At 45.3% G+C, this 19,548-nt stretch overlaps 1 protein-coding gene across 3 annotated transcripts in view; it reads right to left on the reverse strand.

Moving 5' to 3' along the window:
- Positions 1–4,171: 4,171 nt before the first annotated feature.
- INSR (insulin receptor) overlaps positions 4,172–19,548 on the reverse strand; it is a 105,004-nt gene continuing 89,627 nt past the window's right edge. For 2 of the 3 annotated variants that reach the window (XM_037886057.2, XM_037886056.2), the window contains 8 exons: positions 18,908–19,007; positions 17,905–17,972; positions 16,472–16,701; positions 14,919–15,029; positions 14,661–14,820; positions 13,535–13,664; positions 13,152–13,286; positions 4,172–11,356 (listed from right to left, as the gene is read on the reverse strand). In XM_037886057.2, coding sequence (XP_037741985.1) covers positions 11,002–11,356; positions 13,152–13,286; positions 13,535–13,664; positions 14,661–14,820; positions 14,919–15,029; positions 16,472–16,701; positions 17,905–17,972; positions 18,908–19,007 — 1,289 coding nt within the window. In that variant the 3' untranslated portion in view covers positions 4,172–11,001. The remainder of the gene's footprint in view (positions 11,357–13,151; positions 13,287–13,534; positions 13,665–14,660; positions 14,821–14,918; positions 15,030–16,471; positions 16,702–17,904; positions 17,973–18,907; positions 19,008–19,548) is intronic. The other variant, XM_043536032.1, reaches the window with a different exon arrangement.

Genomic DNA, 19,548 nt, shown 5'->3' on the forward strand with positions numbered 1-19,548 from the left:
TGGCAGGGCCACTGCTGACTCAGGTCAGCTGAGTAAGGCTTGTGGGACTCTGGCTGTGCGGCTAAAATTGCAGTGTAGACATTTGGGTTCAGGCTGGAGTCTGGACAGTATCAGAGTCCAGGCCAAGCCCAAACATCTACACTGCAATTTTTAGCCCTCGCAGTCAGAGTCAATTGATCCAGGCTTTGAGACTCAGTGTCACAGGTACCCAAAGCCTTTTACAGCTAAAGCCACAAGCATCAGGCCTCAAGCCAATGCATGTTAGGGGTTAGGACAAGCCCTTCCAGGAGTGCCCACTATGGAGTTTCTGCATCTTCCTCAGAAGCAACTGGTGCCAGCCACTGTGGGAGACAAGAAACTGATCAGATGGAGTTTGGGTCTGACCCAGTCTGGCATCTTCTCATCCCCAGCGCTCCCAGCATTAGGGGAATGAGCCTGGGATGCTCAATGCACTAGAAGCTTCTCAGCCGAAAGGTGTGTATGGGCGGGGGTTTGACTTGTCCCCCAGCCTAGGAGGGGAAGGAACAAGAAACCCCTGACTAGGGAGATGGAAAGAGAATCTGCCACATGTCAAGGAAACAGTGACCTGGACCAGCCCTCTTCTTTCCCTGCCTCCCCTCAAAGGCAGGATCCTGGCCCCAAGACTCTGCTTTCACAAGGGGAGACAGAGGTGGGGTCAGGTCAGAAGGTGAATAGCCATTTCCTGGGCTGGGACAGGCTGCTGGGCTCCCACAGAACAGCAGAGTGAGACCTCCAGCCCCTGAGGAGCAGCCGCCAGGAGGGGTTGCCCAACTCCTGGTTTCCTGTGGCATGTGCGTGACTGGCTATGGGGTGGGGAGATGCAGAGATGGAGGTGCCCCCTAGTACATTCTAGCATCGTACAGAGCATGCTGGAGGGATCATGCAGACGGCCCTGCAGAGCCGCTGAGCCCAGCAGCAGGGCACCCAGACAGCATGGCCACATGAGCTGCCACATACTCACTGCCTGGAGGGACGAGAGCAGTTTGTCCCACTCCAGCTGGCTCTTCTCTCCAGACGCTGGGGGCAATTGCTGGCATTCAGAAGCCAGGTACCCCTGGTGGCTTTGTCCTCAGACTGCTAGGAATCAGGAAGGCTCTGTCCAGCCAGGTCCTGTGGGCTGGTGGGGGTGGAGGTGCCTCTTTGGCCCGACTGAACTGTGCAAACCTGGTTTGTGCCGATGGCTCAACTGCCCTGTTACCAGCAGCTGCACAAGCAGCTTCTCTGTATTATTCCCAAGCCAAAGACTTTGGGCCAGTTTGTGTCTTTCCAGGCCAAACTCTTGGCTGCTGCTGCTATTAAAGCTACAGGCCAGACAGCGCACAAGCCGGTCTCTCCTGCCCCTGTCTGAAGGCCAGACTCCCCAGGTCGCACCAGGCGGCTGCACCAGGACTACTGCTGCCATGGGAAGATTCTTCCCCAACCGTTTGCTACGATCTATAGAAGAAGCCACCCAGCCCCGGCCATGAGCGAGGCTTCCACGGAGATCAGACAGTGCGGGATGAACCCTTACCAGAGTGGCAGCTCCTCTTCCCCACTCCATTCATTTTGGAGTCGTGCTGCTGGTAACGAAGCACGTTTTCCTTTTGCTGTTATGCAGCAGTGTAAACAGCTCTGATCTCCTGGAAGAGCCCATTGTCTAAAAGTCCGATACATCCGCCTGGGCAGAGTGAATTCTTGTGGAGACTTAGCCATAGCCATAGCCAAGTGGCTGGACAAGGAGCAGAACCACCATGCTGAATTGCCTGGAGAGAGCATATGGATGGTTCCTGCTCCAGAAGAAGGGATTTACCTTTTCAATGGTCTGCATTAACTGGTGGCATCTGACAATACTCACACCACGGACGTCACCCAGACCCTGCCCCACTCCCTGCGGCTTGCCCCAGGAAAGCCCTACCACAAGGCAGTACGTACAGAGCAGAGCATTTGCAGCTCCAGCTGGAGTCAATGGGCACTGCAGATGCTCAGCATCTCTGGGACTCAAGCCCATAATCCTTAGCCCACAGGCTTCCTCCTGAGCAGGATTTCTCTGCCTCTGCCCCCACTTGTGTCAGACACACATTCAGCCTGGTGAGCTCCTTCGTGGGGCTCATGAGACTTACTTGGTTTGGGTTCAAGGGTGAGTCAGAAGAAAAGCTCTGCACCTCCACCCAAGGGCCTAGTCGGACATCTGCTTTCCCAGCCCGAACAATTCTGTGATATCACAGGTCACTGTCTATGCCACAAGTTGTACCATTCTCATCTTATGGCCCATACAACACATTACATGCTAGCATACCACGTGACAGTCCACTGTATGAACCTGCAGACCAAGGCCAGTATAAGCCAGGCTATAAATGAGGTTGAAGATATTCAAATGTGTGGATCACTACTAGCACCAAGTGGGTGGGACAACACAGTTAAAAGAGATGCCATCAGTGCTTGAAATCTAGTCCTTTTGGGAGGGGGAACTGAGTGAAAAGCAGTTCAGGTCCTAGACTTATTCCAAACCAATTTTTATGGGTTTTACAAACTTAGTTTCTTTTAAAAACATTCTTCTCACTCTTGCTGCTTTGTGATAGGCCCAGATGAACAGCTGAGAAGGCTGATCTTAGAGGGGAAAGACTATACAAAAGGCCGGCGAATCTACACAGCAAACTAACTGGAAAGAGTTTCCCTCCAGTTTTTGGTTCTAGCCATTTCAGGGGTTACTTGTAATAACAGCAGGTAAAACATTTTCAAGGGGCATAGTTTTAAAAAGTTGAGGCTATCCCCTTTACTCGCCTAAGGGGTGGAATACGGGTGGCTGTATTTTCTGGTTGCAGTCCAGGCTATGTTAGTGAAGAGCAGGGTGAACTGCAAGGAGACTCAGAAGGCACTAGGAAATTGGGTAACAAAACAGCAGATTAAATTTATCTATTCTAAGTGTAAGGTAATGCCCAAGGGAAGGGACAATTTAAACTCCTCTCACGCACTGATGGGTTCTGAATTAGCTGGCCTCCCAGGAAAGTAAGCTCCTAGGCATTACGCTGACATTCACTCACCACTCAGCAGCAGTTAAGGAAAACAGGGTTATGTTGTACTATAAATACAAACAGGCTCTTCTATAAATTGGTGGCATGCCCATTCCCTAGAATCCTGCATTCGGTTTGGGTTCCTTCTTGCAGGAATAAGGAAGGTCTAGAGACAGCCGCTGAAAATCCGATGATTCAGCAGACGTTCACACACGCAGAGGTTAAAAAGATGAGGGCTATTTTGGCCCTGATTCTTCGAAGAGTTTGGGCTCATTGCAGCATTAGGGCTCTAGTCTGTGAAGCAGTACGAGGAGCCAATCGGGGGCTCCCGTTCACTCCATCCCGTAACACAGAGCGACAAGACTTCTAACAAATGGAAGCAGATGTTTTTTACACAGTGTATAACTGCCCAGCACAGGAGACTACTGAAGCTTACTACTCAGGAAGATGCAAAGCAGGATCCATTACTTACCTGAGTAGGAAACAATATCTGCAATTACAACAGGAACTATAAATCCTCCTGCTTCACGGCTGGAGCTGATCTCCAGTTGGGGTCAGGAAGGAAATTTCTCCCTCTGGTAAAAAATAAAACAAGGTGCAAGTGCGAAAAATAAATAAATGAATAAATAAAATGGTTTTACATCAGCCTCTAAAACATCCAGCGCTGCCTGCTGCCTGTCATGGGACACCAGACTTGATGGGTCATCAGCGTGTTTGATCAACTCTGCGGTTAGGCGTGAAGGAGGTGCCTGGAACAGTCTTATTTAACCTGCCTGTGTGGGACAAGTTCTCTCTAAAAGGCAACAGTGGGGGAAAAAACAAACTAAACCAAACACTAATTTTCCCCTTGGTGTAACAGAACGGCGGCTCTAGACGTCTCCGGGCAGAAGGCGTTCCTTCTTGCCAATGTTTATCTAATGGCTTCATGCTACACACTCCTCTGCCCTAAGGACAGAACCCAAGACAGATCACACAAGCAATTATGCAGAGGAGTTAAACACACCTCAAACCACAAGCCTATAAATTGGCAAGTCTGACCTTTTTTTTCTTAACACCATTCATTTTGCCAGTGAAAGTATCGCTTATTCCAAGAGGTGAATCTAACGCCTTTAATGTGGTGAAGCAGCATTCAGTGCTGCACAGAGAGCAAGAGACACAAATTACCAGAGTTATTCTGGGATAATTTATTCAGAATTTTAATATAAACAGTTAATTGTTCAATATTTTACACACAGCAAGATTTTTAATATTCAACGGTATTTTTTATACTTGTCACTGCTTGGCTCTTATATGAAAACATTGAAAAAATAAATCAAGCTTTTTTTTATTTATTATTTATTTATTTTTAAACCATGGCACATTTTGATCCTTTACTTTATTTCAAAAAAGAGGTATCTGCAAGACTATCAGCATTCTGGGACCTTCTGTGTGCAGAAAGGAAGGCAGGAGCAGCAAGATTAAACACAGAAAATATAAAGACTTCACAGAACTTCACCTAACATTTAACTGAATTTGCCTTCAGTTTATTTAAGGTACAAGCAGAACAATACTCACTTCTGGCTGAGTTTGATAAAGCTGATGACCAGCACCCACATCTGCATAGTTCCTCAAACACAAACTACTGTTTTGATATTTGAACAAGTGTATTCTGCACCCCACATAAAGCTAAAGGTAAAAGCTTTTAATTTTAAGTAGGATTTTAAAATTTTAATTCAACCTTCCAAAGTCAAAAGTGGCCTCCCTAAAAATCCAACTTTTGGAGTGGGGTAGGATAAATATTCAGTAATGTGTGTTGAACGGTTATTGGGTGCTGCTGGGAGAATTTAAATTAAATAAGAGTGCTTTGGTAATGAGGGGGATAGTACATCAGAGAAATGCAAGGACTTTCTACTTGAGTCAGTATTTCCCCATTCAACCTAGATTTTTCTATTCATTGTAACACAAAGCCAGAGCTAAACAGAGAATATACTTTGCAGGGTGTTAATACTGGCCCTAATTCAGCTAATTGCTCAAGCACATGCCGTAATTTAAGTCACTGAGATTTACTCAAGTACTTTGAAGAGTTAGGCATGTAGTTCAGTCTGGGCCAAAGCGTCCATCAATCATGATTTTCTAGAGTGAGTGAAATGAATCATTTACTAGGCTTTTGGACAATTTAGGGAGTTAAGAACAAAAAAGACTTTCAGGAACGTTCTTTCTTGCTGACTGCAACTACTTTGACAAAAGAAAGAGTAACACTGTAAAAATTAATACTAACTTTATTATACAATATAAAAATCACCACTTCTCCACCTGTACTCTTATAGCTTGCTTTGTGGTGCAGTACATTTGTTAAACTGCAAGAATAAGTGCTTATCTTCTGGAAGGACACGAATGGTTGTTTTTTTTGTTTTTAAAGGACATATTTCATGGCAGCAGTTGTTTTTATAAAAACAGAAGTTTTAAAACTGCCTTCAAATATTCAAATTCTTCCAAAGGGAAAAATTACTGTTGGCCTCATTCTTATGATATTCGTAACAAGGCAAGCCAAAACAGAACAGGCTGAGGCATGTTAATGCTCTTACATCAACATTTGTGTACAGTATGCAAGCAGAGTTAACATCGAGCCAAGCAGAAGATAAATTAAAATTGGCCTTTTTATTAAGTTCATAGAAACAACAACTAATCTTATCTCAGAGACTTTATGTATTTCTGACGTTACTATTCCTCGATTCCAATTCATTCAACAGCTCCTTTCCCTGGACACTACTCCTAGGAAACTGATAGGCACCAGCTGTGCTTTCAAAGGCAATTAGCTTGTGACATAAAACATGCCCACCTAGTCTCCAAGTAAAAAAGAAGTTCCAAGAGAAGTTTAGTCAGGTGGCTTTTGAGGCAGGCTAGGAAATAAAGAGGATCAAAGGTTCTCCTGCAGTTTTCTTGCTTCCTCTGGTATTATTCAAGATGCCAGAGCAGAGCCTCGGAACCCATCTCACGTGGATTGATGGGGCCCCAGCATGAGCCTCTTTAGCAAACATTTATGGCACAAAAAATTTTGGTTTGATTTCTAACTTGTAAAACAAGCATATAGTCTCAGTAATATCTGGAGGCACCAGCTCTGTAGTGAAGGGTTAGTGCTCCTCAAGGCCCCTTCTTCATAGCACAGTGACATTCAAGAGGGAATTTGCTCTCCTCTCCCCTTCCCCCAAGAAAATGAGGCTCAAGGATAATTGGCACAGTATCTACCTCACTCCTGTCCTCCTCCTCCATCATATTCTAGGTAAATAGCACGGGAAGCAACTTTGAGATTTTCCAAAGAGAAACCATCATCATATGCAACATACTAAAAATTAAGCAAAAGTGTCCCATTATTACAATACAAATTTGACAGGAAACAGATATACAACCCATAATCCAAAGTACCCTTTAGCAACCTGACAGCAGCCTTTTTCCATCTGATGTAGCTGCTTTCCTACTCAACGTAAGAAAGATCGTGAAGTTGCAGCTTGGTCTATTTCATGTCACATATCTAACCTAATAACTGCCGGCACAGTTAGTTTACGATAATCAGCTCTTCTGTTTTACAACGATAGAATATTTACAAGCAGCCACAACAGACATTTTTGAACCTAGCCGATAGGTTTTGCAGTGCAAGGTGTGCTGTATTGCAAGTGAAGTACCACCAGCCTCGCAAGAGGCATTCAGGAAGTGGCAACTGAATTTAACGTGCAAATGTTTCTGAGAAACCGGTCTGTTCTCATGCTTTAACGTTTGCATTACAGAAAGACAGCAGTGCACAAGGACTCACTGCTCATCTCTTCTGCTTTGCTAGCTTTAGAAATAGTGTTACACTGTGGGGCTGGACGCCTTTTGCAGTGGGGGATGTGGAGAACTTCCTACCTGCATCACAAGGCAGCAGGACGGGTTCTCAGGTGAATGTTAAGAAGGGGGCCCATCCTGACATCTACTGTGGTCACCGGTACCAATGATAGCCAGAGAGACATGCTCTGGACAAGGAGAAAGAGGGCTTCTCAGTAGCGTGTTGCAACTGCTCAGTCTGAGCCATTCCACGTTGGGTCCTGGACAATTGTTCTCCTCCTCGCCTCTCGCAAAGGGCAGGATTTCTCCCTCAGCGTCTGCCTGTGCTTCTGTTACAGTAACAGTATTTTCAGCTCCCATATGAATCTGTTAAGTTCATGAAAACAACAGCTCCGCAGGGACCAGGAACAAGCCAATTATTGCTAACGCCCTTTCTGCAAATGAGTTAGTAGAAACAGCTCAAAACTAGAACCTTTCGTCCACCACACACAGATCTCATCAACTATATTCATGCATGGGCCCTGCTGCCTCTTGGCTGGTGTTACAGGAGTAGTTCCCAGCAAGGCACAGTGCCAGGGTCCTTCTGAGCCCCAACACGCTTCAGGATAACGTTAATTTCAACAGTATGGACCACAATGTCAACTGCGGGCTAAAAATGAAGATTCTCCAAAGCAAAGGCTGGGCTTTAGCAGAGCATTTTCAATTGTGCTTCTCACCTCTACAGGAAAGCAAGCATCAGCTTTAAACGCTAAGTGCTGTAACAGCTGATTTTTAAAAAAAGGAACTAGATTTCAACACCCACCCCCGCACCCACACACACGCATGCAGAGAGAGAAAGAGAAAGAGAGAGAGAGAAAAGAAGTCTGAAGTAACCCATGTGAGGAACATGTATTTATGCCACGTGAATGACTGCCTGGACCACAAAACACAGTATATATTCCCTGCCTTCTTCAAAGAGCTGGACACTGCAAGTCATGTGCACTACACAGGGCCAACCAATATCAACTAAAGCTAGCCAAACCCAATACGGGGTTCCAATATTTTGTACATATAAGGTCTTCTACAGTGCCAATAATAGCTAGAGTCAATCACTTCAATTCTGCAATGTTCCTAAAGCAACAGTATGGTGAGAAAGTTGTACTTTAGGGGTCACATCTCGTTATCGTTTACTCCAGATTCACACTGGTATAAATTAAGAACATGGACGTGATCCAAGCTGTCCAACTCAAACTAGATCTATTACGCACTGTTGATTATCTGGTCCACACTGGTCACGTGTTATTCCAAACAAAGGCCATTTATTCTATATCAGGGCATTGCATCAGGAAGAACGTCCAAATACTTAAAATATTTAGCCTTGGAAATTACTATTTTGTCCATATCAGGATATTTTCCTGATCATAGCAGAACTAAGAGGATTGCATCAGTCAAATTTGGCCATTGTGTACTGTACTTGGAGCCACAAATAGGGTTTTGGTCGTTACTGCTTAAGTTAAGTGATAAATAATGATTAGCTGTTCTCCCATCCCGCCGGTGAATGGTCCCTCGTATTGGAATCAGCTGATATTGATTTTCCCCAATTCATAATAGGTCCAGACCAGAATATTTCATCAAGTCTAGAGATGCACAATATTAAAAATAGCCTTATGGGACACTGAGGTAGACTGTGCCAGAACAGAACAAAAAAAACAACACCCCACCACACCCTCCTGCCTAGTTTTCAAAGATAAAAATGTACACGTTTTGTATGTTTTAAGAAAGAAAATGGTTTTTACAGAGATTTTATATTAAAATAAATAAAAATTTTCCTAATAAGAAAACCTCTCTCAATTAGAAAAGTGTGTGAATACTTCTTCCCTGCAGTGTAGCGTAGAGCTGCTAAATAGTTACTATTTTGTAAAGCACAAGAATGCAAGCTAGGCCTTTCGAACTGTAAAGTTCTGGCCTCGTATTTACACAATACATTTTGCATCTAATTTTGTGAACAATCTTTTTGTACCTTCTCCCTTTGTCCCAACTGAGTCAGGCCTTACAGACATAAGGGGGTGCTGTTCCTTTCAGGAGGTGCAGAAAGTCCATAATCCTTTATCTAGGTGCCTACCACCAGGTGTCTGTAGTTTTGGGTTAGCAGGGAGGGATCAGTGATGTGCTCCCTATTAGCACCAACCCTTATTTTATTTTCAGTGATTGGTCTTTCAATTGTGGGAAGGACGAAGCAGCCGCACATGGTCTGGAGCAACAAGCCACACATCTACACGCTTAGTGCCCCACCCAGATGAGCCAGGACTGAACCATTTACTCCCAGCACAGGGAACTCACGGAGTCACTGTGTTAGTCGTGGCTCCCTGAGCTGTCCACAAAGAAAAGCTGCTGATTTTCACCTTCTGTCTCCCTTTGAAACCATTACCTGCATTACAATGGCCTGCAACATCCAGGGGTTTGCTTCTTTCAAGCCTATTAGTACATTCACTCCCCTCTGCTTCAGCCCCTTTCCCTGACAGTACATCCTTTCATCACTGTAGGAGACATGTAGTTTCATGATGCTTTTCTAACACCCTAAGCTAAACAGCTTTGCCTTTTATGCAAAACAGCAGCCAAACAAAGCCCAGCCCAAAACACAGAAGTTAGCATCCTGAAGAGCTGGAGGCGCTGGCTAAGAACAAAATGGCCCTGTAACTATCCATGGGGCATGATGCAGGTATCTCAGCAAAATGCCAAAATCCCACTTCTTCTGCCAGGCCAAATGCCCGCGCAGGCTGCAGACAGGCACAGACTAGCTCATCACAGGCACGTTCAGCTTTGGCTCCACTCTTGGAGCCAGGCATCCCCGCTCTGAGTTGGGTTAGTGTCTGTTGTTCTGTTAGAGATTTTGCTCTTTCACCTGGCGCCGTTTTCTCCAATGTCTGTGGAAAAGTGCACACGGAAGGGAAAGAAAGTGAAGTGGCAGAGCGACGGAAGGCTGGGGCAATGCTTTGTCTGTCAGCCCCCGCCAACCAACTCAAGTCCAAACTATTTTATCTTGGGGCTTTAGCTGGAGCCGGCTGACTGTGTGATATAAATCATGAAACCATATTTTGAAGCCTTGTCAAGTACAAACTTAACATGTGCTTCATAGTTCCTAAGAGGGTAATCAGCTAAAATAAAGTTCATTCTGAAATCCATGGACCACTTTAAGACCAAACAAACTCCCCAATCCCCTCCCCCAAAAAAGAATCATAAACACTCAATAATTTATATGGTAGTTAACATTTAAAACTAAAAACACTTTAAATATGTTACAACAAACAATATATATACTCAATGCTATAAGGACAGAAAGCTTGATATCCAGTCAGGGGTTTCTGTTTTGTTTGGTCTTGAAAGTAGCCACAAATCTCAGATCACAAATCACAAGATCACAAATCTACTCCTTTGGCTCCTAGCATATTTTTCCTCATATGCTAATGAGAGAAAACTACTCCCAAGAGTCCTTAGTACAAAAATAATCTGTTTAGGGTTCAATCACTCCAGGAAACTGGGAAAGAGAGAAGTACACACTTCCAAGAAGAGGAAAGCTTCTGTGAGAACATACAAAACGTATGTACAAAAGAAGTGTATATCTGTATATATATACACACCCCATGTATATATACTGCGCACGCACGCGCACACACACACACACACACACACACACACTCGGATTTAACTCATTAAAAAAGTATGAAAGCAGCAGCTATTGGTCAATCTGAGGAAATGGCGTGTCCAATTAATGGGTGTTAAAATCCTTCGGCTGTAGTGAAAAACACTTCTGAAGAGGATGCCATAAAGCTTGGAATTCTACTGAGAACATTTATGTCCTGCAGAAGTTTTGCTCTGCACTTTTATAATGTAGCTCAGACAGCATCGATTTTCATTTCCTTTGTTGGCAAATGTGGATTCTCTTCTTTCAACCTAATTTACAAGGTTAGTTCCTGTTTTGAACCATGGCTACAGAAGGGACAGCCACCATGGAAACCTTTTCCATTTATGTTCACAGATAAGTCCATTGACAACCACTTAACTTGTCAAAAAAAGTCTGTTAATCATAAGATGATTAAAAATTTGAACAGAGAGTTTGTAGTTGTATGTCATACGCTGTGGCAGCAACAACAAGAGTCCTGAGATTCACGGAGGGGAAAAGCAAAGACACAACTCTTGGGCCAAACAGGTGGTGTTAGGAAGGGCTCGACCTAGGCATCGACAGAATCCGCCCGTTTTTCTTGCCACCGTTCATGTGAGTGTAAGGTATATGCTCTTCATAGTTCCCCTTGAGGCCCATGGAGGGCCCATTGTCCCGCCCCAGGACTTTGTCCCTCTGCGAATAGGAGGAAGGGTCAAGGGGTATGCTCTCCATGTTCTCAAAGTCCATCTCGAACTCCTCTGTCTCAGGAGGTTTGTTTTCTTCACTGTAAAAGAATGAGACCTCCTGGAAGCTGGGGTGCAAGTCCTCCTTCAGCATCTCGATGATCTCGATGAAGGTAGGGCGCATTTTGGGGTTGTACTGCCAGCACATCTGCATCAGGCTATGCCTGAAAGGGGACAGAGAAGAGAGTCGGTATCTGGGAATCACTTTTACGAGCACAGACCTGAGTAGGGGCTGGTGTAATTTAATATCCGAACCAATGTTGGGACAAACGCCCTGTGATGGCTGTCAACTCTCTGATTCCCGGGTCGAACATTTCAACTTACAGTCTCTTATGTTTTCTTCTCTTCCTCTCCAGTTTCTCTTCCTGGTCTCCACTTTTCCTATTATAGCCTCATGCTCCTCTCCTTCCATGTCTGTCAGGGCCCATGACTCCCTCAGATTCATTCAATTGTAGAAATGCAGGAATGGAAAGAACCTCCTAGTCATGGAGCCCATTCCGCTGCTACTGCAGGCCACCCATCATATAACCCTGTTCATAAAACTTACTGAGCTCCATTTTAAAACTAGTTCAGTTGTTTTTTTATACCCCACTATTTCTACTGAGAGGCTGTTCCAGAATCTCCTTCCTCTAACGATCAGAAACCTTTTTCTAATTTCCAGTCTCAATTTACTCATGGCCAATTTATACCATTTTTTATTCTTTTTCTAAGTCTGTTTAATGTTTTCTCTCTCTCTCTACAAGAGGTTTTCTTTTTGAGCCTCCCTGTATTTCTGACCTCCCGTGTTTGCCCTTTCCCCATCCCTCGCATCTCTACCTGCCCTGCCACTCCTCCTCCCAGCTGTTCCCGTGGGCAGCCCAGGTCCTGTTCACATTCACATGCAGGCTCTGGAAGATGATGGCTAACACGTCAGACAACACGCAGCCTAGAGCTGGCTAGACTTGGGTAGCAGGACACAAACAGCACCACTGCGATTTTTAACACTAAACACTGGGGCTAGCAACTTATCTGAGACCCTGCAAGTTTCATTCTAGAAGGACTCGTTATTGGCAGCATGACATTCAGCACTCCAGATCTTAAGCACCATCACTCTCTTAGTAACCCCCACCTGAGTGGCCATAGGGGGTTAAGCCCATTGTTATTCCCATCATTTGGGAGGAGAGTTTCAGTGCTCCCTTGAGGTTGGCTACAGAATCAAATACTGAGCACATGCTGGGCAAGGATAAAATGCTGATGGGATGACAAAACCACTGGAGAGGACAGACTAACTAGGGCCCTTGCTATGCCTGAGAGACAGGAAAAAGCACAAGACAAGACACTTTCCACCCTCCCTTCCCATTCACCAGATGAGGGATTCCTGAAAGTTAATCCATGGAAAGTGGCCACCACTCTTGCCTAGAAGCAAACCAGGTGGAATTGTCTAACACAGACGTATGACCAGGGGTCAGCCAGGCAGGGGTCGATTTGCAGACAGCTTCTACAGTGCTGGAGCACCCACCCCCTTTTGATTCATGAGCCTCTCCCCAGCATTTACGGCCACTTAGAAGGAACTGCAGAGAAGCAAGCACAGCCCTACCTAGCACATCACTCTGCAGAGGTGAATCACTGTGCATTAAAACGCAGTGATGGGAGAGGCCTTTCGTTTTGGCCTATTTATATTTTAGACTTTCCCCATGTTCTGGCCTTCACGCCCTCTGGTGTGCACTTTCTCTTCTTATGATCATATAGCCCAGTTTAGTTTGGCTTTCCTTTCTAGTCTCCTGGGCTGCCCTTGACTCTCCTCTTCATCTCTGGGTCACTCAGGATGGGGTGACAACATTTCTTTGTCAGGTGACTCTCAAAATTCATCTTTGCTCCCCCCATTCATCAGGGTGGGAAGGGGGCGGAATTACAGCCACCTTAAGTGGCCATACCTTAACCAAAGGAGCATAACAGTTCCCACCCGCCTCTAATACTTACAGTCTCTCTGGACAGTTGTCTGGCTGATCCAGGTATCCGCCATCCATTACAAATTTTAGCACCTGTTCGTTAGAGAGTCCCTGGTATGGCTGCTCCGCCAAACTACTTATCTCCCAAAGGACAACTCCAAATGACCTGAGAAAAGACCAGAACCACTGATCAGATTGATACTGAGGATCTAGAGAAAACAATGTTCAGCTTACTTTTGGGGCAGGAAGATTTTAAAAGATGCACTATATATATTTTAAAGCAGCTTCTTAAATAATTTCCTGTTCTCTGAAGAACTAACAACCCCCCCCCTCCGCACCCCCCCAGATCAAGTCACCCATGTCACTATTAGGAATCCTGCTACAATTCATCATGGAATGCAGAATACAACTTACCACACATCTGAGTAAGCAGTAAAGACACCATCCTTTAGAGATTCGGGTGCCATCCACCTCACAGGCAGCAGCCCTTTGCCTCCTTTACGGTAATAGTCGGTCTCATAGATATCTCTGGTCATGCCAAAATCTGACAAAAGAAGTTAGGATGTATTACTAATGCCCAGTCCAGCCCTGCCACTTGCTGAAAAGACTCCGGTTTCTGTAACACGTGCACATTAACACCATGTGGACCAGCACAGAAGGCGGGGTCAGGCACCCACAGCGCTGGACTCCTCCTACTTCATTCCACTGGTGTCTTCTACAATCCTCTCCTGGATCTCTGCAGTGTGGGAGCCACAGTCACTTGCCTTAGAGACTGTCTTGCTGCCCAATTACTCTACCTATGACACCCCAACTTTCAGTCATGCTGCTATCTTGAGAGTATTTAGAGGCTGAGCATCTTCCACCTTCTCCCCGCTCCCCGCAAATCTCCTTCCTAAACTATTATGCAGCCATGGTACCATTCCACTGGAATGGAAACTGTCACAGTTGTAACTAAGCCCTATTTTGACTGATCTCTTCCCACTCTTGATGAAAACAGAATTCCTTTTGGCCTGAAATTCCAGATGGCTGGCCTCAGGCCACAGGAGGCTTTGAGGGGGGTTTGGATTATTTTTAAATTTTGTCAACTTAACTGGTGATAAGAACTTGTTTTAGATGTTTGTACTCCATAAAAACTAGTCCTTGGGCCTAATTACATCTTTAGCAGTCCTTAACTTTTAGTTTATGCTCCATGAATAGGATACTTTCTCCGTCACAGATCTCATGGAAGCAAGAAATAATATGACATTCCCTAAGGAGCTTTCATTAGAAGAAGTTATTAACTGCATTTCAGTAGAAGCTGTAGATGCTGCAGTGAGGCTCACCTCGACAATCCACTTACCAAAGTGCCTGCAGGTCCTTCTGCAAGACAGGTGAAACAGGAAAAGATATTGGGCAAAGGAAGTTCACCTCAGTGAAGAACTTTAAAGCCAGTTAAAAATCAATGGAGATCAGCTGGCTCTTTGTAGCACCAGTCTAGGATTTCACAGAACCTCCTCAACAGTTAAAGCTTAGTATTAGATCTGAAGCACACATTACATACCTCCAATTTTTACAGTAAAATCTTCTGCAACCATACAGTTACGGGCTGCAAGGTCTCTGTGGACAAACTTTTTGGCATTCAGGTAAGCCATACCATCTGCAATCTCTGCAGCCATCTGGATCATCTCTCTGAGAGTGGGTGGCGGACGGCCAGGGTTATTCTGAAGTTAAGTCAGAAAGTATTAAAGACCAAAGCAAGTCAGTCTGTTGTATGACACCCCCCCCGCCCCCCCCAATAACGCTTCTCTCCCACCTTTACCTCAGCATCAGGTCTCAGGGAGCGAAGGTAACTTTTCAGATCTCCATGTGCCATCAGTTCCATGACAACCAGTGTGGGTTGTCCTTTTGAGACCACCCCTAGGAGGCGAACCTGAAAAACAGAAATGGTATTTCTCCCTTAGCGTTGTGTCTGGGCATGGCACATTTGTGAAAATGGAGTTTACAATCAAACAAACGGTGACACATGGCTAGAAAGGGTTAAACAGCTTGCAGGGTGAATGACTCAAAGCCCACCTTTAAAGTCATGTTAGAAAGGTATGCAAATGATAATTAGGGATATTCATGGTAAATAGGCTAGAACTTTGAAATGCAAACCTATATTGTTAGAAGTAATACTAATTGTGTGTATATTAGATGCTACCCGTAAACAGACAGTTCCTGTCTGTCACTATAAATATTGATTCAGAGATCAAAAGGGAATATGAACATTTGGATGAATCTGGGCTAAAATAATGTCATTTTCTATATGTCTCTTTGAAGGCAACAGACTGCCTAATGGATAAACTGCCCTATGTTAATTTGTGTAACTAATTACCGGTGGTGTTTAGAAAGCAAAAGGTTACATCAAAAGCCTATTGTTTAACCAGGACCGTGTGGTCAAGTGGATGCTAGAACACTGAATAAAAAGACCCTTGGGTCCTGACTCTGTCATCTCAGATCTGCTTAGGTTTCATCAGGGGAAGTTTGAGCTGCAAGACTGAGATCCCAGTTATGCTGGTATGCCCTGAATGAGAGATCTGGACATTGGACTATGACCTATGAACTGAATTCTAAAGGAACTCTTTGCAACTACAAAGCTCACCATCTCTGTTAGGAATTTGAACCCCAATGGATTAAACTCATGTCTGTACATATATTGATCTTTTAACCATACTCTCTCTCTTTTGTTTTTTAATAAATTTTAGTTTAGTTAATAAGAATTGGTTGTAGCGTGTATTTGGGTAAGATCTGAAGCATTCATTAACCTGGGAGTGACGTGTCTGATCCTTAGGGATTAGTAGAACCCTTTCATTTATATGATGAAATAAGATTTACAGAAATCATCATATTTGACTTAGGTACCTGGATGGGGGCCTGAGGCTGGATCACTTTTAAGGGAATTGTATTGTCTGGACTTCTGAGTAACCAGGAAGGTAATAAAGAAGAGGTTTTATGATGGCTTTGTAAATCTAAGTATTGGAATATCCACCAGCTCTATGGGGTTTGTCTTCCCCATTCTTTGCAGTTCACCCTAATTGAGTGACCATAGCTGGCCCCACTCTGGTCATACCAACACTTCTGTAGCAAGATTCCAGAGTGCTGTCACGGGACATGGGGCCCTGTCATGAAGTGGGGGTTTGAAAGAGCACAAGGAAAATTATACAGGAAGACGAATTTTCCAGAAGCTGCCTGTCTCTCTCACTGATGGATTTTGCTTCCCTTTCAACCATTTTTTCAGCCTGATCCTCTAGCATTATAAAGCACTAAAGAGACATTAGTTCGAAGGTGGGATTTTCACCAACAAGTCATTTACTGTAGAGAAACTTCACTTACCACGTGATGGCAGCTGAACCCTTTCATTACAGAAGCTTCATTCAGAAACTCAATGCGCTCCCGGAGGCTGGCAGATTCGTTAACGGTTTTCACAGCTACCCGAGTCTCTGGCTCCCCTTTCACTATGTCTTTGGCTATCCCATCATACACCATCCCAAAGGAGCCTTGCCCGAGCTCTCTGAGAAGGTTAATCTTGTCTCGTGGGACTTCCCATTCATCGGGCACATAAACTGTCATGTGGAGAAAGACATTTCTGAATGAGCAGAGCAGTTACTGGAGAGAGGTTTCTGCAATCAGGCACAGGAGACAGGAGCACCCAGGCCTTGACACTGTTCCCACCTCAGCGAGACAGGGGCTGGTCTGGAGACTGGGGGCCAAAGTCACCCCCTGCCTTGTGGAGCCATTTACACCTAAGCAAGGTGGGTGTGAAACACTGCCTAATCAGACAGCAGTATTTCATACCCACTTTATCCTGGTGCAAATGTCTGCACCAGGGGCGAGGCGAGGAGCCTCTGTCCCACAGACAGTAGGACTGAGTCTTGCAAAGCGTGTGCCAGGGAAAATCTGCAGGGTGAGTGACAGAATGCAGCCTCAAGCGCACAATGCAGGTAAAAGGGGGATTATGATCCACAAGCAGACATCCAGCATTCACATTCACTAGTTCAAACACCCATGTCCCGCTCCTGTACTGGATGTAATATTCTGTACTGAGCTCACTTTCCACGAAGATGTAACAAAGAATGGATACAAAGATACTGTTCTAAAACTCAACATCTTAAAATAATCTTGCTGTGTTCAGACTGTCAGCTTTGTACTGCAGAAGCCTGGGCGAGAGGACAAACATGGCTGCTTCAGTGAACAGCCCCCTTCTTACTCCCCTTAACACAATGAAATTGGATGCACAGTACTTTGCTTAAACACAGTGTGCTGTCTAAGCTGACAGGCATTCCTACAGCAGGAAAGGGAGGAAACTCCTTTCCAAACCCTTTTCAGTGGATTACACAGAGTAGCCCTGAGAAATATGAGGCATGCAAAAGATGCAGGTGTTGATTGTGATCCCATTAGATATTCTTTGAAAAGCATCAGTGTACCAGAGATTCTTGAGCAAAAAAACCTGGAGAAATACAACAGCCAAGAGAGGCAGTAAAAATCCCAGCATCACCTGCTTTATGTTCCTATCCTGCAAAGTAGCGAGCATGTTAATAGCACACCACTTCCCACTAGTTATTGCCAACCCAAAAGCGGGTTGTTGTTTTTTTTAAACTAACTGAGCTCCTCCTCTCTACCCTAGAATTGCTCTAGTAGCAGTATTTTCCCACCCAGGAATGGATAAGAACATCTTTTAAGCTTTTATAAGTTGATCCATGTTTCCCAAGTCATAATTCAAAACCAAGTGAAGCACTGGAATGGTCAGAACTGCAGCATGCTCTCACCATCACTGGCACTCAGGTACTCCGGGTTAGAGGATGCATACAGTGGCCCCGTTGGTCCTTCAGTTTGTCTGGAAGCAAGACAGATACATATGAAGTTTCAGTATTTCTACAGTTTTGTGCCTCGTGTTTCTGTCACCTGAGGCCGGAGTGGCCAACGTGTGGCTCCAGAGCCACATGCGGCTCTTCAGAAGTTAATATTTGGCTCCTTGTACAGGCACCAACTCCGGGGCTGGAGCTACAGGTGCCAACTTTCCAATGTGCCGGGGGGTGCTCCCTGCTCAACCCCTGGCTCTGCCACAGGCCCTGCCCCTACTCCACCCCTTCCCGCCCCCTCCCCTGAGCCTGCCATGCCCTCGCTCCTCCCACCTCCTCCCCAGCCTCCTGCAGGCCATGAAACAGCTGATCGGGAGATGCAGGGAGGGAGGGGGAGGTGCTGATTGGCGGGGCTGCCGGTGGGTGGGAGGCGCTGGGATCAGGAGCTGATGGGGGGCTGCTGACGTATTACTGTGGCTCTTTGGCAATGTACACTGGTAAATTCTGGCTCCTTCTCAGGCTCAGGTTGGCCACCCCTGCCCTAGAGCTTGTGGGGCTGACTTGGGCTCATGGGGTTGTTTCATTGCTACGTAGACTTCTGGGCTCAGACTGGAGCCTGAGCTCTGGGACCCCCACCTCGCGGGGTCCAAGAGCCCGGGCTCCACCAGTCCTGCAGCCTGAGTCCCGCAAGTCAGAGTCGGCTGGCGTGGGCCAGCTGCAGGTGTCTAGTTGCCGTGTAGACACGCCCTTAGAGCCTACATGCAGCCATGTAATTAAAACAACTCCCAAAGCACAGGACAGATAACAGCCCCTGAACTTCAGATCTCCAAAAGGAAGATGTTTCCTAGATAAGTCATTTAGCTGTTCTGCTAAAATCTGTTACCTCTTTTATAAAGCCACAGAAAACTACTAGTGTCTCTCTTTGGAAAAACATTTTGTTGTTCTGCTGAGAGCTATATACATCACCCACCTCTTTTTCACAAATACGTAGGCAGCTCCAATAATTCCAGCAATTATTATGGAAAAAATGATTGGGACAACAACAACAGCAATATTAGACTGAGGGTTCACTGAGAGAGAGAGAGAGAGAGAGAGAGAGAGAGAGAGAGAGAGAGAGAGAGAGAGAGGTGTTACATGGACTTCCAAGCAGTTTAGTCTTTTCTTGACTGAAATCCCCCCTGAAACACCTGCACACCCATGAGTCCAGTGGGAGATCCTGCCAAAGTGACAGGACTCAGAGGAGTACTTGTGGCACCTTAGAGACTAACCAGTTTATCTGAGCATGAGCTTTCGTGAGCTACAGCTCACTTCATCGGATGCATAGCATATCGTGGAAACTATGCATCCGATGAAGTGAGCTGTAGCTCACGAAAGCTCATGCTCAAATAAACTGGTTAGTCTCTAAGGTGCCACAAGTACTCCTTTTCTTTTTACGAATACAGACTAACACAGCTGTTACTCTAAAAAGGACTCAGAGGTGCTCTCCAGAGTTGGCCCAACACTGCACAAAGCAGGAATCTCTTCCTATCCAAACCTGCTTTGCTCCACCCAGAACAAGACTGGCAAGCGCCTCAGCACTTTGACGGCTGCAGACAATCCAGCTAGCTGGCT

The sequence above is a fragment of the Chelonia mydas genome, chromosome 25, assembly GCF_015237465.2.
Source record: "Chelonia mydas isolate rCheMyd1 chromosome 25, rCheMyd1.pri.v2, whole genome shotgun sequence".
Classification (NCBI taxonomy): Eukaryota; Metazoa; Chordata; order Testudines; family Cheloniidae; genus Chelonia; species Chelonia mydas.